This window comes from Geotrypetes seraphini, chromosome 7 (assembly GCF_902459505.1).
Source record: "Geotrypetes seraphini chromosome 7, aGeoSer1.1, whole genome shotgun sequence".
Classification (NCBI taxonomy): Eukaryota; Metazoa; Chordata; class Amphibia; order Gymnophiona; family Dermophiidae; genus Geotrypetes; species Geotrypetes seraphini.
The window spans coordinates 67,408,788-67,429,341 of NC_047090.1; the positions used below are offsets into that span (position 1 = coordinate 67,408,788).

A 20,554-nucleotide genomic window follows, 5' to 3' on the forward strand; every position below is an offset into this window, starting at 1 on the left:
CCAGCCTACCTTTATCCACATGTTTATTCACACCCGTTCAAAGAAATGCAGCAGGGATAAGGTGGTCTGTACTAAATCCTTTGCAACACTGGATAGATCCATCAATGGAATACTGGCACTGTGCTGATTCTTTTGTGCCAGGACTGAATTCAAGTGCCTCTTCTTACTGAAAGAGATAATCTACTTGTACTTCTTCAGCACTTATGCTGGATTTGATGCAAGCAGCTTCTTCTCAGACATCTGCAGGCACTCAAGAAGCAGCTATGTAGAGAGCCTAGATACCTCAAGGGAATCAGTTCTTTGGGGAACTGGCTTCTTTGTAGATAGGAACTGCCCTTTTGTGAGACTTTCTATGAGAAACTTTTTTCTCGGCATCCAAATACTGTCAATTTGGATAGTCTCTATGCTCTTGGTGATGTTCACATACATTTTTTTAAAACATTTTATATATTGATTTTTTCTTATTATTTTCAAGACAACACACTTGAAATTGGAAATCAGTCACCAAAGCAGAAAATGCAGGAATTTAAATGAATTAGAAACATTAAAGTAACAATATGAAGAGGGTAGGTGAACAAAATGATACATCAGGAAAATAAAACTTTCAAAATATTATAAAAAAGCTAATGCTGGACAGTTCAAATTTTTAATACAAGGCGAGATAATGCTCAACTTGATGGGCCTCTTCTACCCAGATAGGAATATTTGACCAGCCGCAACTATCTTATTACTCAAAAGCATTGTTAATTGTGAAAGTTAAAAAAAATAGGATTGATTTTTTTAAATTTAAATCATAAATTTACAAGGAAACCTCAATAGAAATAAGGTACCCCCAGCCAGAACTCTGGGATACATCAATAAGAACTATTTATAAAATTTTTGTGTACTTTTCACTACATTAGTAAAAACATTTGCTACAGAAAACAGGTACAGAAAACAGAATTTCTATGTCTAAAGAAAAGCCTTAATATTTACCAGTCTTATCCAGTGGTTCTTAAACTTATCCTGGGGGACCCCAGCCAGTCATGTTTTTAAAATATCTCTAATGAATATGCATGAAGTAGATTTGCATGCCTGTTACATCTATTATATGCAAATCTTGAAAACCCAACTGACTGGGGGTCCCCCAGGACAAGTTTAAGAACCACTGCCATAGTCAAAAGTCATTGTCACTAGAATACAGTAGAACAGGGGTCTCAAAGTCCCTCTTTGAGGGCCGCAAACCAGTCGGGTTTTCAGGATTTCCCCAATGAATATGCATTGAAAGCAGAGCATGCACATAGATCTCATGCATATTCAATGGGGAAATCCTGAAAACCCGACTGGATTGCGACCTTCAAGGAGGGACTTTGAGCCCCCTGCAGTAAAAGGAATAACGGTCCCTTCTTTAGAAGAATTTAAAAAGGCAGTCAAACCTAAGTTCATATAAAACAGGTGATAAAATATCAATCCTGTCTCCTCTAGATTTCCTTTAATAAGATGGTAAGAACCTGAAGTATTTCCACCATATATCATTTGAACATCTCTTGAGCAGAAATCCCAGGAATTTTGTAGAAAGTCTATCAAGCAAAGATTTGTCCAACAGACAATATTTTCCATATTCTCACATTTAGACACAAGATTAGAATTCCCTTTAATTAGGCATGCAGACCAGTTTTCCAACTCATAATTGACGCCATTTTCTAACTTTTGTAAAGACTTTTGAAATAGTCTCTTGGGATTCTTGCTTGTCTATCCATTGATCTAAACTAGCAATTCTGCTCACAATTACTGCTGTATGAGAGGTAAATAGATTGTCAAAGAACCACTTTAACCTTCCATACTTCTTTTAATGTAAACACAGCAGGTTTTCCAGGTAAAAAGGTGCAGATGTATGAAATAAGAGTCCTCACTGGCTCATTCTTTGAGGTCCCGCTTATGTTGCCCACATTGCCTTCTATGTTGCTAAAATCTTTACCAGAGTAATTCACCAGTTTCCCATGGCTTCTACAGCAGTTATGCCCAACTCCTGTACAACGTGAGAGGCAATGTCATCAGTCTGCACCACTTCAATTATGGCATCTCTCCCACTCACTAGGTGGATTCCCTGGAGGAAACTGAAACACTTGTCTAGGAGGCAGGGAAGGCACCACTACTCTGTCCTCTGCTCCAGTTAAGACTTCCAGTCAATGAAGGCTTTCATGTGCCTGCACAGTCATCTGAGCTAAAGTAGTAGAAGAAACAGTATTTGATAAGGTAGAGCAGAGGTACTAACTTTCCCCCTGAATTTCCTAGGCATCATATAAGAGGAAATAGCAGTTCAGGTACAGATATCTTTCTCTAGGGTGCCATCTTGCCTCATTCCTGTGCAATGGTTAAAGTAATTTTGGTCATGTTCAGAACTATGGCATAAATACAATTAGAAACTACCAAAAAACCTAGGAGTACAATAAATGCTTGTGCTGAACATAAATACCGACATACCAAAAAACAAAAGCTCAAAAAATTACTATTTCCACAAAAATTGTTCTTAATTAATGTGATGTGCTCAGAACCATAACCAATACACCACAGACTTGGCAAGGGTTACCATGAAACCATCATCATCACTTCACAGGCCCTGAACCACACACATTATAACAAATACTTTTGAAATTAAAAAATAATTGTCATAAGAACTTATCTTTTCAATGTTGCTGATGGTGCCATGTGTCAAATATCACACATACACCAAAACCTGTCCAGGACTTTCCACTAATTCAAGTTTCACTAGTCCTTGATTCATAAGGAAGGGCTGCCCACTAAAATATACAAAAAATATAAAACTTTCACAACACCTCCATTCTTAACCACCACCACAACAAATCCTTATACTCTAATTATCACACACAATTTCCAATACCATTTCTCATTTTTATTTCGGCTAATACCTCAGTCAGGAGATCCAAAATTATTTCACATTTCTACCACTTTCATCAGCGTTCTATTTGTCGTTAAAAGCTGGACTCTCTTTTAAAAGCTGAACTTTTAATGGCAAATAGAACGCTGCCGAAGGTAGTGGAAATGTGAAGTAATTTGGATCTCCTGACTGAGGTATTATCCAAAAAAGGGATATGAGAAATGGTATTGGAAACTGTGTGAGAAATGAAAGTATAGGGATTTGATGTGGTGGTTAAGAATGGAGGTGTTGTGAAAGTTTTATTTTTCTGTATATTTTAGTGGGCGTCCCCTCCTTATGAAGCAAGGACAAGTGAATCTTGAATTGGGGGGGGGGGGGGGCGGCGAAGTCCTGGACAGGTTTTGGTGTATGAGGGATTTTGTAATGAGGTTGTAATGTACATATGAAGAGAACATTAAGTTTGGTGGAACCATCAGCAAATTGCAAAGATAAGTATATATGACAATTGTTTTTTTTAATGTCAAAAGTATGTCATAATGTGGGTGGTTCAGGGACTGTGAAGTGATTATCGTCTCGTGGTAACCCTTGCTAAGTCTGTGGCATATTGGTTATGAGTCTGAGCACATCACATTAGGAACAATTTTTGTGGAAATAGCCATTTTTGAGCTTGTGTTTTTTGGTATTTCAATAAATACATTTAGAACACAAAAGAAATTCAGGAATTTTCTTCCACATTTCAAGCACTGACAAAATCTCAACTTAGGCAACAGACTAAGGTAACCACAATGAAAACAGCGTCAAAAATGAATTACAATTTGGGAAGTTTTCATTTTATGTTTATACTGCAGAATAAAAACCAAACAAATCAGGAGTAGGAACACTGAACAGGAAGGTAAAAAGAAAGCTCAGCATTTAAAACAAATTCTAAGCTTTAGGAGAGCAGTTTTCTCTCGGAGCTGTCAGCAGGACCAGTATTTAACACCCAAGACAAACCTTCATCCTTGGGCTCTCCCTAGGGTTACCATATGGCTCCAGAAAAAAAAGAGGACGGATTGAGACATCCAGGTTTTACTTTCATTGCTTTTAATGAAAATAAAACTCAGAATTCTCAATCTGCCCTCCTTTTTCTGGAGCCATATGGTAACCCTATCTCAAAACCCTATCTCTCCCCCCCCCCCATTAACCTTTTGGTCTCCAATCATGATTACCTCTGCCAAAGTAAACTGTATAAATAGCTATTTGAAACATGTCCACCCCTCCCTGCTAGTAAAAAGTACCTCCTCTTTGTTTGTTTCTATGATTAGAGTGTCTACTGTTTTGCTTAGATTGCTCTTTGCTGCACCCCTGCCCCCTAAAGCTGCTGCCCTAGACAACTGCCAAGTCTTGCTTAATGGTTGGGCTGTGAGCATGGGTATTGGATGCCAGCGCACTCATAGAGCTGAAGTTGCCAATTAAGCTGCTAGCTTCCACTCAAGGTGTGAAAAATAACAAAAATATGGAAAATGAACGCATAACGCATGGTTACCAAAGTAATGTTATTGTTTTTATTTTTCCATCATGAAACTCAAAAGATTAGGTGCGTTAGCGGGAGGTCGTTATAGTTGCCAAAATGCTGGCCTTCTGATAACGAGCTCAACTCGATACTTCGAAGCTCCCCATTATATACCTTAAGTCCAGTATGACATCATTGGCCGTGTGGGCCAATCAAAACTAACAGAGGTGGTCTTCAAAGTTAGACAAAGAAAATTCCTCTACATGTTTAAAAGATTCAGAAATTATATTTGTTTTGTTTACATTCATTTCTGAATATACATTAACATTTTATAACATATCCAATATTCTTTCTGTCCTTTCCAAAAAAGTATATTAAGAGAATCTGCATTTAAGTGCTGATATATTCTCAGCCTTCCCTGTCAGCCTTAGAGAAAAAGGAGAAGGAGAAAGAGGGGCTGTTTCCCCCTCTCCCTATGCTAGAGACTGCTACAGGTCTCTGACTCTAATTATTTCCAGATGTTGTGCTCAGGCTTCCTTTAAATTTCTTTAGGTTGCAAATATATATAATATGTTTTTTCAAAACCAATTCTTTTGTTCAATACACATTCATACACATATCACCCATTCAGGGGCCCCACATCCATTCAGACCATGTATTTTCATTCACTCTTAATGCATGTTATATCTCAGTTTAGAATATGAAATCTAATATACTTTTCCTAACCAGCCTAAGGCACATCTGTTATCAATTAGAACCACAATGCTAGATGCGGGAAAACTAAACAAAGACTAGGGATATAGGCTAAACACAAAATGGAGTACAGCCAAGCAGAAGATACAGAAAGACAGAGAACAAAATGGAGTCCATGTATATCCTGATTTCCTCCATGATCTAGCTTAATAGCAAAGTACATAAAAAGAATATTATTATGCTTTCCCTTAATATTAATCTATAGTGTGTTTTTCTGGCCCTGGCTACATCCATATTCAGACTTTTATTCACCAATTTTTCGTACGCTTCTATTGGGTTTGGCCTTAACTAACACATATGCTTGTATCTAACTAGAATTACCCAGAATCATACGAAAAACAGGCACTGTTTTGTAGAAAAATTCCACAAAATACTGCACTATCATGTCCTGACATCCATTCCATTGCCGTCCCATAGACATCACCCCCCTACTGGCCACGAGCCACTACTGCTCAGCTGGCATCACCTATTTATATGATCCAGTCAGCAAAATTATTTACTCATGCAGTGCACAATTTAAATTGTGAATTTGTTGCTGGGTAATAACTCAAATCATCTGACATAGCTAGGTTTGAAAATGAGTTAGACAAGTTCCTGGAAAGTCCATTAACAATTAGGCAGATTTGAGTGGAAAGTGACCACATATCCCTGGAAGTGAGTAATTGTTTGCAATCTGTTAGAAACTCTCTAGAGACCTAGAATGTCAGGAAACTAGGTTCAATCACTTCTGCTCTGACCCAGCATAGAATGCTTTATATTCTTATGCTCTGTATAAACTTGTAACTTACCAGCTGCCGTCTGTTTTTCTTCCATGTTTCTGCTTTTCGTTTTGAGTTCATGTTTTGAAATGCTGTAAAACATATTTACAAGATATAAGTGAAGAAATGATGATAACCTCTAGCCTTAAAAAAATAATGTAAATATTTTTCTGGCTTAATTTTCTTTTTTTCCTCCACCAACAAAAATATGCACACATTTGTATACTTAATAAAAACCTGCATATGGGACTGTCCTGGAGGGAGTGGTATGTCCTGAGGGGAGGAGCAGGCAGTAAGCCAAATTTAGGCAATTGTCCCGAGTCCCACACCATCACAGTTGCATCTATCCCCAGTGCATCATTAGAAATGGGCGGAGAAATGGCAGATGAAATTTAATGCGGAAAAGTGCAAAGTAATGCATTTAGGCAGAAAGAACAAGGAACACGAGTATAGAATGTCAGGTGCAACTCTGGGTAAGAGCGAACAAGAAAAGGACCTGGGTGTACTGATAGATAGGACCTTGAAACCATTGGCACAATGTACGGCAGCGGCAAAGAAAGCAAATAGAATGTTAGGCATGATAAAGAAAAGAATCACGAGTAGATCGGAGAAAGTTATAATGCCACTTTATAGAGCAATGGTTAGACCACACTTGGAATACTGTGTCCAACTTTGGTCTCCCAACCTAAAGAAAGATATAAAACTGCTGGAGAGGGTGCAGAGACGAGCAACAAAGCTAATAAAAAGTATGGAGAACTTGTAATACGAGGAACGACTTAAGAGACTGGAATTGTTCTCCCTTGAGAAAAGGAGACTGCAAGGGGATATGATCGAGACTTTCAAAATACTGAAAGGAATCGACAAAATAGAACAGGAAAAAAAATTATTTACAATGTCCAATGTGACACGGACAAGAGGACATGGACTGAAGCTAAGGGGGGACAAGTCCAGGACAAATATCAGGAAGTTCTGTTTCACGCAACGAGTGGTGGACACCTGGAATGCTCTCCCAGAGGAGGTTACTGTGGAATCCGCCGTTCTAGAATTTAAAAGCAAACTAGATGCACATCTCTTTATGAAAGGCATAGAGGGATATGGGTGACTAAAATTACGCCAGGTGTACACCTGGCTGGGCCTCCGCGTTTGCGGATCGCCAGACTTGATGGACCGAAGGTCTGATCCAGAGATGGCAGTTCTTATGTTCTACATCCAGATTTATACAACATTACCACCACAAAATGAAGTTATTCACCTGTACCTAATGTGACCATTTATTTTTTTCATCAAAACGGGACATTACCGTATTAATTGTCAGTCCTGCCCTAGCCCCACCCACAATTTCTTCCATTCATTTTTCATGTACACATAATATCTTATTAATTCATAATAGTAACCATAAAAAAAAATTTTTAAACCCACAAAGCACATTATACGCAGAGAAAATGTTAATTATCATTTATATTTGGGGGAGTTTCAAAGATGTCAAGGTAGATGACTTTAAAATATGCAATGTCACCTCAGTAACTATAGAAAAATAGACAAATATAGTGCAAAATATAGACAGCAGATATAAATTCTCAAAACTGACACATTTTGATCACTAAATTGAAAATAGAATCATTTTTCCTACCTTTGCTCTCTGGTGATTTCATGAGTCTCTGGTTGCATTTCCTTCTGACTGCGCTTCCTTTCTTTCTGCACTCAGGCCCAACAATTGTCCCTTTCTATTCCCTCCCTCCTTCCTTCCTATCTCCTTAGTGCCCTCAGTGCCTCCTTCCTATAGGGAGAACACGGCCGTCTGACTAATATTTGGACTAAAGAAAAGTGACAACATTAGTCCCTACTACAAATTGCTGCACTAGTTGCTAATCGAGGCACGGATTTTATTCAAGTTTTCCTGCTTTTGCTATAAACTGGTGTGGGGAATGGCCCCAATTTACCTATTACCTCACTTCGAACTTAACACCCCCATAAGGAAAACCAGAAATCGCAACCTCTTTGCCTACCCGAAGGTCATAGGTTGCAAATACAGAACATTCCTGGATAGAACTTTCAAGTTCTAAGCTGGCAGACATCAAACCTGGTTAGGCAACTTCACTGACAAAGCCAGGCAGACCTATGGCGCCTTTCGGACAGAATCAAGACCGCCCTATTCAATAGATTTATTTCCCAGCCAGACAAAGCCCCCCCATCCTAATACTTCTCTCTTTATGCTGATACTACACTTCTTCACAAATGTATTCTGTTCTTCTCTTGATTATTCAGTGTCTTCCTCACCATCTGTATTCTGTAATTCGTTGACCATCCCTTTAATGTAAAATGTTCAAGTTTATACTGTAACCTATTTGTAACCTGTAAACACTGATTACTCAGTGACTTCCTACCTGTTCTCACATTGTAATTCGCTGACTGTACAGCTCTCTTTCACTGTAAACCGCCTAGAAGTTGCAAGATTATGGCGGTATAGAAAAAATAAAGTTATTATTATTATTATATCCTTAGTGCACCCAGTGCCTCCTTCCCATGTCCTTAGTGCCCCTTCCTATATCCTTAGTGCCCTCAGTGCCTCCTTCCTATATCCTTAGTGCCCCCAGTGCCTCCTTCCCATGTCCTTAGTGCCCCTTCCTATGTCCTTAGTGCCCCAGTGCCTCCTTCCCATGTCCTTAGTGCCCCTTCCTATATCCTTAGTGCCCTCAGTGTCTCCTTCCTATATCCTTAGTGCCCCCAGTGCCTTCTTCCTATATCCTTAGTGCCCCCAGTGCCTTCTTCCTATATCCTTAGTGCCCCCAGTGCCTCCTTCCTATATCCTTAGTGCCTCTTCCTATATCCTTAGTGTCTCCTTCCTATATCCTTAGTGCCCTCAGTGCCTCCTTCCCATGTCCTTAGTGCCCCTTCCTATGTCCTTAGTGCCCCAGTGCCTCCTTCCCATGTCCTTAGTGCCCCTTCCTATATCCTTAGTGCCTCCAGTGCCTCCTTCCTATATCCTTAGTGCCCTCAGTGCCTCCTTCCCATGTCCTTAGTGCCCCTTCCTATGTCCTTAGTGCCCTCAGTGCCTCCTTCCTATATCCTTAGTGCCCTCAGTGCCTCCTTCCCATGTCCTTAGTGCCCCTTCCTATATCCTTAGTGCCTCCTTCCTATATCCTTAGTGCCCCCAGTGCCTCCTTCCGATATCCTTAGTGCCCCTTCATATATCCTTAGTGCCCCTTCATATATCCTTAGTGCCTCCTTCCTATATCCTTAGTGCCCTCAGTGCCTCCTTCCCATGTCCTTAGTGCCCCTTCCTAAGGCCTTAGTTCCCCCAGTGCTTCCTCCCATGTCCTTAGTGTCACTTCCTATGTCCTTAGTGCCCCCAGTGCCTCCTTCCTATGTCCTCCTCACTGCCTTCCAGACTTTGTTCCACCCCACCCTCTTCCCCTGAAGCCTGTGAGCCAGCCTGCCTGCCTACCTACCTACCTCCCTGCCACGCAAAAAAAAAACAAAAAAACCCCCATAAAAAACAACCTCCCTCCTTCCTTCCCCCTCCCCGGTCCGCCGCCGCTGCTGATTGCCAGCCTCTCTCCTTACCTCCCTCCAGCGCCAATTCAAACCCCCCGCCGCTGCTAATTGCTGCCCAGAAGCCTTCTTCCCGACGTCAATTCTGACATCAGAGAGGAAGTTCCTGGCCAGCCAATCGCTGCCTGGCTGGCCCGGAACATCCTCTCCGATGCCAGAATTGACGTCGGGAAGAAGGCTTCTGGGCGGCAATTAGCAGCAGCAGCAGTTAGTGGTGTGTTGTTGAATTGGCGCTGGAGGGAGGTAAGGAGAGCAGCAGCAGCGGCGGACCTGGGGGGTTTGAATCAGGCGCTAGAGGGAAGCAATTGTCTGTCCCGTTGTCCCTACTCACAGCTTCGGGATGCTGTCCCTGAAAACGGGACATTTTGGTGTCCCGAAGCTGTGTGTGGGGACAATGGGACAGGGGATCTAAAAATGGGACGTATGGTCACCTTATCTGTACCAGGAGTTGTGAGAATACTGGGCCTGCTGTTCTCGGACATGTGGGTGTCGTCATCCCACAGGACCCCGTACAGATGCTGCCTAGCACACATACCTTTAGGAAAGTTCTGGCAGTGATCCACCATGCATGCACACGGGCCTTCTAACCCGATACACAAGCATAGGTGCCCTCAAGTCTGATGATAAAGCTGAAAAAAACCCCAACTCTAATGGAAGGTGGGAGACTAGGTGAGAATATTGGGCCTGCTGTCCTCAGAACACCTGTGTGATCTGAGCCTGAAACACAACTTAAGGAACTTCATTGTTCTGATAAGTGGCAAAAAGATCCACTGAGAGGGTATCCCACTCTCAGAAGATCCTACAGGCCATGCCCATATTGAGAGGCACTCATGAGATTACACCACCCTGCTCATTCCTATCTACCAGGCTGTTCTCTTTGCCAACCAGGTAAGTGGCCCACAGAACCATCCTGTAAAGGATGACCCACTACAACATCCCCATCATTTCCTGACACAAGGGATAGGATCCCATAGCCCCCTGCCTTTTCATATAGAACATCAGAACCTGGTTGTCTGTTTGAATAAGAACAATTTGATTCAGCAGCCAATCTTAGAAAGCCTTTAAGACAGCGTTCCAGATGGCCCCTAGCTCTAAGAAGTTGATTTGAAGATCTGTCTCCTGTAAAGACCACACCCCTTGAGTGTGAAGCCCATCTATATGAGCTCACCATCCAAGGTTAGATGCATCACAGCAAAACATATTTTGAGGTGAAATTTGAAATGGGAGTTCTGCAGTCAAATTTGGCTAACTTGTCCACCAGAGTAGGGCATGAACTAGCTCTGGAGAGACTTGGATGATATCAGCTGGGTTTTTTGTAGCTTGAGATCATTAGGCAGCCAGATTATATTGGGTCCCTCTCTCATATGGAGGTGAGCCATGGGAGCAAGATCTACTGTGGAGGCCATGTGCCCTAGCAATCTCATCATCTGTCAAGCTGTGACCTGCTTGCTACTGTGGACTTGTGAGATGAGCATCCTCAAGGCATCAGTTCTCACATGCAATAGGAAAGCCCAAGCTTGCACCATATCAAGCAGGGCTCCTATTCCAATTTCTGTACAAGTTGCAGGTGGAACTTGGGGTAGCTTAGAACAAAACCTAGTAGCTCTTGCACACTCAAATAGTTCTCTGCATGGATACCTGCGTCCCTTCCTGTTATATGCTCTTTTCCAGCAAATCAGGCACTTGGTAAGAACTCTGGGCGCTGATGCAAGGCTAAAAGGCAGAAAATGGTATTGGTGTTTCCCTACTCAAAATCAGAGATGCTGCCTGTGACAAGGAAGCATCAAATGTGGGTATATGCATCTTTTAACTTGAGAGCACATAGTCAATCGGGTTCCTGAATCATGGAAGAGAGCCCAGGGAAATCATCCTGAACTTTTGACATAGAATTTGTTCAGGGACCTTACATCTAGGATGGGACAATAATCCATCATCTTTCTGGGCACACAGTATAGCCTGGAATAGAATCCTTCCCTTTCTTCACCTGGTGGCATGAGTTTGCCCATACTGACCTGGAGAAGAATGGAGATTTCCCCTACCTGCTTGTGCTGAGGACTGATGGATGATGCTCTCAGTGAGCAATTTGATGATCTCTGTTGCCAATGCAGAATTTATAGTTTAAGACTTGATACACTGCAAACTACCAGACTGGTGGATCTAAGCAGTGAACCACCATATTAAAAACAGAAGAAATGTTTTGAAAGAAATGCCATTAAAATAAAGTACATCAATGTGGTAGCTAGGAAATACTTTCTTTCCTGCTATACAAGCAACCATATTAGATCCTAACCGACCCTCAGTGGCACCACTCAGGACTCAAACTTTTCATTTTCCTGAGCTTTACGTGTCTGCTCGTCACTGGGTCTAATGATCTTTTTCATAGAGCTTAATATTTTTTTCTTAAACTTTTTAACTTTTTATTCTTTTATATTTTTATAGTTTTGTACTTAGCTTTAGACTGTGGCTAAGTCTTCTTGGCTCGAGATGTCAGTATTTATAAGGGATGTCATAGCCGACATGTTTCGCCTAAATAGCTTTATCAAGGCTTCATCCCTGTAAATATAACCAGCAAAGCCACGTATTAATAACTTATATAAATATAGGTTCACAGTAAAAAGAAAGCTCTTCTTACACCCCGCTAGCTATCGCCTTACCGAAATACTAGCAGACTCCTTACCTCTTTACCGCCGACAACCACTGTAACCGCCAATTCTTTACACCGGAAGCGGCAGCATTTTTTCATTTAAATATCTAGGGCTGTCTGAAAAGCCCGAGGGCACGTGATGACGTGAACTCCGGCGTAAAAGACTGTCCTTTACAGTATTTATTAATTTATTTATTGTCGGACTGAATCCACCCTCCTAATTATTATTCTACATAATGGGTCAGACTAGCGACATCCACTCTAACTCATTATTAAGCCCGTAAGGGGATACTGTGTTTAAAACATAGATCCACCGTTGTTCCTTATAATTTAACATTTCTTCCACATTTACTACTCCCTCCCTCCCTTCATTTAACTGATCAATTATTCTCCATTTTAACTGACTTGGCTCATGTTGTTGACTAATACAATGCTCTACTATTGGGGCTTGTAACGTTCTAGTTTTTATTCTTGATTTGTGTTCATTCAATCTTATATGAATAGGACGAGATGTACGCCCTACATAAACCAAGTTGCAGGGACAGATCAACACGTAAATCACTTTTTCTGTTTTACAATTTTTAAATCCTGAAGCTGTTATTCTTTTCTTTGTTTGGGGATCTGTCCACGTTGTACCTTCAATGGTGTTAACACACCATTGACAGCCGTCACACTTCCTATGACTCCCTACTATATTTTTATGTCTAATACCCGTCTTTTGTTGTTGTAAAATTTGACCAATAGTTTTTCCTCTTTTAAAAGAGAACATAGGGATCTCTGTAAAACTTTCATGAAGCTGTAGAATTTGCCAGTGACGTTTTATTTGGCTTATCAGTTCCTTCCCTGCTTCAGAATATGGTAACACACAAATAAGATTATCTATTTCTTCAACCTTATTCTTTTCTTGTAGTAGCAGTTCTCTATTAGCATATTTAGCTCATGTATATGCATGACGAATAGATTTAGTTGGATAACCACAAGCTTTAAATCTATCCCATAATTCATTAGCCGCTTCTTTAAAATCTTTTATATCTGAAGAAACTCTTCTTACTCTAAGGAATTGACTCACTGGAAGGTTAAATTTTAAGTGGTAAGGGTGGTAACTAGAAAAAAGACGGGTATTAGACATAAAAATATAGTAGGGAGTCATAGGAAGTGCGACGGCTGTCAATGGTGTGTTAACACCATTGAAGGTACAACGTAGACAGATCCCCAAACAAAGAAAAGAATAACAGCTTCAGGATTTACAAATTGTAAAACAGAAAAAGTGATTTACGTGTTGATCTGTCCCTGCAACTTGGTTTATGTAGGGCGTACATCTCGTCCTATTCATATAAGATTGAATGAACACAAATCAAGAATAAAAACTAGAACGTTACAAGCCCCAATAGTAGAGCATTGTATTAGTCAACAACATGAGCCAAGTCAGTTAAAATGGAGAATAATTGATCAGTTAAATGAAGGGAGGGAGGGAGTGGTAAATGTGGAAGAAATGTTAAATTATAAGGAACAACGGTGGATCTATGTTTTAAACACAGTATCCCCTTACGGGCTTAATAATGAGTTAGAGTGGATGTCGCTAGTCTGACCCATTATGTAGAATAATAATTAGGAGGGTGGATTCAGTCCGACAATAAATAAATTAATAAATACTGTAAAGGACAGTCTTTTACGCCGGAGTTCACGTCATCACGTGCCCTCGGGCTTTTCAGACAGCCCTAGATATTTAAATGAAAAAACGCTGCCGCTTCCGGTGTAAAGAATTGGCGGTTACAGTGGTTGTCGGCGGTAAAGAGGTAAGGAGTCTGCTAGTATTTCGGTAAGGCGATAGCTAGCGGGGTGTAAGAAGAGCTTTCTTTTTACTGTGAACCTATATTTATATAAGTTATTAATACGTGGCTTTGCTGGTTATATTTACAGGGATGAAGCCTTGATAAAGCTATTTAGGCGAAACATGTCGGCTATGACATCCCTTATAAATACTGACATCTCGAGCCAAGAAGACTTAGCCACAGTCTAAAGCTAAGTACAAAACTATAAAAATATAAAAGAATAAAAAGTTTAAAAGTTTAAGAAAAAAATATTAAGCTCTATGAAAAAGATCATTAGACCCAGTGACGAGCAGACACGTAAAGCTCAGGAAAATGAAAAGTTTGAGTCCTGAGTGGTGCCACTGAGGGTCGGTTAGGATCTAATATGGTTGCTTGTATAGCAGGAAAGAAAGTATTTCCTAGCTACCACATTGATGTATGAAGTAAGCACCTACATTTAAATTATAGTGCTTTTGTTTGATTAAAATAAAGTACAGCACAAGACAAATCATCATCTCACCATGCCATAGGATCATCCAGCTGACCCTGATAACGCCCTCCTCCACTCATCCATATGAAAAATCACCAGAAATAGGGTTTTAATAGCACTTTAAATTTCGTGAACAACTGTTCACTCTGTATAACTGGGGGTACATTGTTCCAAATTTTGGGTGATAAAATAGAAGGCAGATAGCCTTGTATATTCCAAGTGCACCTATTAGTTTTACCTAATTCAAAACTAGGCAGTCTAATGAACACAAATTACAGGCTGGAGTATACAGGATAACATGAGCCGAGAGATAGGATGGAGTATCTAGATAAGTTTTGTATGCCAATTCTAAAATCTTGAAAAGGATTCTGAGTTTGATCAGAAGCCAGTGAAGGCGGGCAAAAAATGGTGAGACATCATGTTTGGGAAAATCAAAGAAATTGGGCGAAGAGGGCAACCTGCAGATGGTTGGACACGCTGAAAACAACCATGGGGATGATGCTGGTAGACCTTACTAGACGAGCACAAAACTGATTTCTTTTTAGATCTGCAATTCATCAAGTCGCTAGGACTCTTAACACAAGTTGATGACACCTAACAGAACAGAAAGCAAGAAACTTAGAAACATGAGTCAGAAGGGTCATTAGCATGAACATTATAATCCCCAAGAATGAAGATGATTTGAGAAAGAAGTAAAGCCAGGAATCAGTGTGCAAAAAAAAGCAAAGGATGTTCTCTGAAGACAGCAGGTATATATTCTTACATGTGTGTGACATCCACAGAACCCAGAACAGAAGCTGCTAAGCGCACTGTAACTTTAAATCTTTAGGCCGTGGAAATGTGCATCGTTGTTTGAGGAGCAAAGGATCAGAAGGTATACCATAGGAATCTTCTGCTGAGTATTCTGGCAATTCCTCACTGGAGTGGATAGAAATAGTCGTACCCCTCAAAATACTCTCTCCTAGGTATATTAGGGAGTGTGCATGAGAATATCATTGACCTTGCACCGAGATTCATCAAGGTGAAACGGGATAATTCTTCCATCTATAATAATGTATGCTTTGAGTGATCCGTGAGGGCTCCAATGCTCGATGTTGAGCAGGAGTGCATGAACTTGTCTTTCATTGACGCTGGGCTAAGGCAGACATGCCTTTAAAGCCTGTGAAGACTCTCTGCAGTAGTCCTGAAAGCTCTTATCTGACTATAGTGCAGACCTCCTCCAGAAGAGATTGTGCTGGTACTGAAAGAGACAGTGACTTTGAAATAATATGTACTGGTTGGTGTGGAATGGGAGACCTCGATGTCAAGGTACACCTCTGCGGAGATAAGCTTCTGGATGAAGGGTGCTTACTATGCATCGAGGAAGTCAATACTTGGGAGAACACAGTGGTTTGTTTAGAAGAGGAAGAATATGTTTCCTAGCTTTCTTATATGCTATGTCCTTCAACACCTGAGGCATCAATGATGGAGTCCTGGTGTTGTTAAGGAGATCGATGATCAATGCTTATTATACGATGTCAATGCAGATGGTGCTGATATCAATGCCAGGGTGAGCAGAGGCTGAGCATCAGATTTCAAATCCACAACCATGCTCGATGTCTATGCAGATGCAGTACCAAACAGTTTTTCAAATTGAAGTTTGTGAGCTTTAAATGACCTCTTTTGCATAGGGAACAGAGACCACAGACAATGTCCTGATGGTCAGGACCTAGGCACTGGACACTAGTGCTACTCAATTCAGGGAAAATATTTTCAATTTGATTTGCTTTTCCTGCCCAATTGGGTGTTTTTTCCCAAACTTACTAGTGGGTTTATTTTGTAGTTTTTCCACTCACCCCCTTTTCCCTCTCCAACCCCATGCCAGCACTGTGGTGTAAACAAAATAAACAAAGTAGTCTTTTCCTCTGTTAGGTCTTAGCTCACGTTCGCTAACACTACCTCTGGCAGGATACACATTTCAAATTTGACATATTGCACTCACAAAATAAAAAATTTTTCTACCTTCTATTGCCATATCCAACATTTATTTCTTTCCTACTGTCTACCATCTCTCTCTCCCTGCCTTGTACTCTGGGTCAAATCTCTCTATCCCCCTCCATGCAGCATCTCTCTCTCCCTCCCTTCCATTATCATGGGCAACATTTCTTTCTTTCTCCCCATGCACCCTCTCTCCCTGCCCTCTACCCCATGTCCAACATTTCTCCCTCTCTCTTCTCCATTCATGTCTCCCTCACCTCCACCATATGCAGGATTTCTCCCTCTCACCTCTTTCTACCTCTTCTCTCCCTTCCTCTCCTCCATCCCAACAATTCTCTCCCCCCCACCCATGTGCAGCATCTTTTTCCCCTCCTGTCCCCCTGTGTGGCAGCTTTCTATCCCTCCCACCCTCCCATCCCCCTGTGAAGTAGTTTTACATCCTCTCTTCCATCCTCCTGTGCAGTAGTTTTACATCCCTCCCTCCCATGCTCCTGTGCAGCAGCACCCTACCGACTCTCCCACCTTGAGACCTGACATACCTCTGAGGCCTCCTAAAGCAGCAGCGGATGGTGGTATCGCTCTGAATGGACCACTCATAGCCTGCCCTGCTAGGGCTTCCCTCTGCTATGTCATCAGTGAAGTGACAGAGGGAAGGCCCCAGTGGGGCAGGCTATGAGTAGCCCATTTTATAATTATGCCGCTGCTAACTGTCCACTACCGTGGTTGCTTCAGGAGGTGAGGGGGGGGTACATTGGTCACTGAATCAGTGAATCCGATTTTCTCAAACAATGAATCGATTTGAATCAAGCATCACTACTGGATACACTAATTATGAGGTTCAGAGTCTGGGACTGTCTTAATGCATCGAGCGTATTTCTTAAAGCTTTTCGGTACTGATTTTGAAACATAGGGGAAAATGGCCAATGTGAAGTCAAAAGGGCTCAATGGCAAAGGGAGCTCAAATACAAAGCAGTCCAAAGACCAAAAATGAAAAAAAAAACACCCCACAAAACCACCACAAAATTCACAAAAATAAACTAAAGTCAGTAGAAATAGGGGAATTCAACATAAATATAGAATGTTGAGAAAAAATAAGAAAAATAATGACGGAAAGATTACAAAAAAGTTTGACATGCTGAGAACACCAAAAGACAGCTTCTCAGCTGTGCGGAAAATTAAAAAATGCAGGTTTCACTAGTCAAAATCAGGCAGGAAGGCACCAGCATACACATGGTATGGGCGCTAACTTACAAAATTTAAAGCGACAATGCACTTGATAGTGTCTCTATTGGTTCTATGGACGACGTCACCTATATGTGAGAATATAATGTCTGCTTGTGCTTAGAGAATGAGAAGTATCCAACACAGTAACAGTAAATGATGGCAGAAACAGACCCTCATGGTCCATCCAGTCTGCCCAACAAGGTGACCAGAGCCTCGCCCAGGTACATTAGATAGATTGTGAGCCAACCGGGACAGATAAGGAAAATGCTTGAAGTACCTGTATGTAAACCACTTTGAATGTGGTTGTAAAACTACAAAAAGATGGTATACAAGTCCCAATATCTCTCTCTCTCTCTCTCTATGTATGCTGGTTGTAAAGGCATCACCATGCCAACCATGATGTGGATGATTTATTGTATATTGCTGACAATATTCAACTTATCAGTCAAGATGCGTTCCCTTCCTTCCAAAGCTGCATACATAGTTCCTCCACTCTCAGTATACGACAACAAATGATCAACACACTTACACTGTCAAACCTTAACCTGTTTTTCGCCACATACAAGACACAGACCGTACAAGTCTCTTGCCACATGCGAGACACATGTCATATAAGTCTGTCTGGCATCAGTCTCAGCTCCCACTATTCTCACTCAAAGTAAAACCTCAACAGCCATGTTGTGTTTCAATCTTCTTACCCTCCATTTGTATTTTCCTTGTATGTATTCTTTACTATACTTATTGTAGTTCTCCCTACTACCCTTATGTATTGGTACGTCAGGTCCGTTTGTGTTGGTTGTAGTTAATAATTAAGACCCTGTTTTTAATTGTAAATCGCTTTGAATTAATGATATTGCGATATATCAAAATTTTAATAAAACTTGAAACTATTTAAGCATCCCCTGTGTTTATCCCACACATTTTTAAATTTGTTCAGTTTTGGACTCTACCACCTCTCCCGGAAGGGTGTTCCGAGCATCAACCACCCTCTCTGTGAAAAAGTATTTACTGGGTCTACCTCCCTGCAACTTCCATTCATGTCCTCTAGCTCTACCACCTCTACTCTCTGAAAGAGGTTTGTTTGAATATTAATACCTTTCGAGTATTTAAAAGTCTAAATAATATCACCTCACTTTCCTTTTTCCCAAAGTATACATAGTCAAGTCCTCCAGTCTCTTCTCATACATCTTACAGCACAAAACCTGTACCCATTTGTCACCTTCCTTTGAACCACCTCAAATCTTTTTATATCCTTGCAGAAATACGGCTTCCAAAACTGGACACAGTACTCCAAGTGGGGCCTCATCAATGACCAGGGCATCAACACCTCCTTTCTTCTGCTGGTTACACCTCTCTCTATGCAGCCTAGCATTCTTCAAGGAACATCAATTGCTTTGTGACATTGATTCACCACCTTTTGCTCTTCAGATCACATCATCCCAAGGTCTCTCTCAATTCATGTACAAGTCTTTCATCTCTTGGATTTCTGAACCCCAAGTGTATCACTTTGCACTTTTTTGCATTATATCTTAGCTGCCAAACATTAGAGCATTCTTTTAATTGCTGTAGATCCCTCCTCATATTGTCTACACTCACCAGGGAGTCCACACTGTTGCACATCTTTATGTCATCTGCAAAAAGGCAAACTTTTCATACCAATTATGCCTCTGATGGGGAGACTGGAAGGAAGAAGCACGGAAACATTGGCAATGCTTTAGAACAGAGTCAAAAGAATGACAGCTGTTTGTACTAAGGCTGAGGTTGTGATTTGTGTCCTTTGCTGTCTTACATTAGGTCAGTGGTAGGCAAACTCATTAGTCAAAAGAGCCTAAATCAGCAGTACGATTAAGATTTTTTTTGAGAGCCATACCCCCGTGCCCGCTTGCGCTACGACGGCTACGTCAACCCGACTGACACCCTGCTCGCCCGCACGTAGTTGAAATCGATTCGTGCCAGAGCCTAGCGCATGACACGGGGAAAAAAATTAGTCTCCATCCCCGTCCCCGCAAACCATCTTATCCCATCCACACAAGCCTCGAATAGTTTTATACTGAAATTATAATATTAAAGTATAAAAAGAAACAATATTCTGTACAATTGTCAATTTATAAATCAGCGTCTTCTCCCAACTCTCTCTTTCCCATTTCCCTTCAGCGTCCTCAGCCCACTCTCTCTCCACTTCCCTTCAGCACACGCACATAAAAACAAGCAAGCAATTTTATATCATTTTCATTCTATTCATTCATAGAAATTAAAGTCTAAATAATGCTACTCACATAACAAAACATGATTTTACAAAAATAATTCCCTGCATAGTCAAGCCTGCAAGGATTACTAGATGTCTTTCAGCAGCTCCCCTCCTTCCCGCCTCCTTACCTTAGTGGCCAAGTCAAAATGATCAACCAACAATAACATTTTTTAAAACACAAAGCACACTGTACGCAGAGAAAATGTTAATTTTCATTTATATTCCGCGGGTTTTCAAAGAGGTCAAGGCAGATGACTTTATGCAATGTCACCTCTGTAGCAACTATACAAAAATATACACATATACCCCCTCCCTTTTTACTAAACCGCGATAACGGTTTTTAGTGCAGGGAGCTGCGCTGAATGCCCTGCACTGCACTGCTCTCTATGTTCATAGGCTCCCTGCGCTAAAAACCGCTATTGCAGTTTAGTAAAAGGGGGCCATAGTACAACATATAGACAGTAGATATAAATTCTCAAAACGGACACATTTTGATCACTAAATTGAAAATAAAATCAGTTTTCCTACATTTGTTGTCTGGTAATTTCATGAGTCGCTGGTTGCACTTTATTCTTCTGACTGTGCATCCAATATTTCTTCCCTTCTTTCAGCCTCCTGTATGCTTCCTCTCCTCCAGACCTCATTCCCTCCCCCAACTTTTTGTTTCTTTCACCCTGCCCCCCTTCTTTCTTTCTCTCTCCATGCCCCCTTTCTTTCTTTCTGTCTT

The 20,554-nt window shown here is 41.0% G+C and overlaps 1 protein-coding gene across 3 annotated transcripts in view; it reads right to left on the minus strand.

The window, feature by feature from the left end:
- STK38L (serine/threonine kinase 38 like) overlaps positions 1-20,554 on the minus strand; it is a 129,612-nt gene that overhangs the window by 39,575 nt on the left and 69,483 nt on the right. For all 3 annotated transcript variants that reach the window (XM_033951983.1, XM_033951981.1, XM_033951982.1), the window contains exon 9: positions 5,912-5,973. In XM_033951983.1, the coding sequence (XP_033807874.1) occupies positions 5,912-5,973 (62 nt within the window). The remainder of the gene's footprint in view (positions 1-5,911; positions 5,974-20,554) is intronic.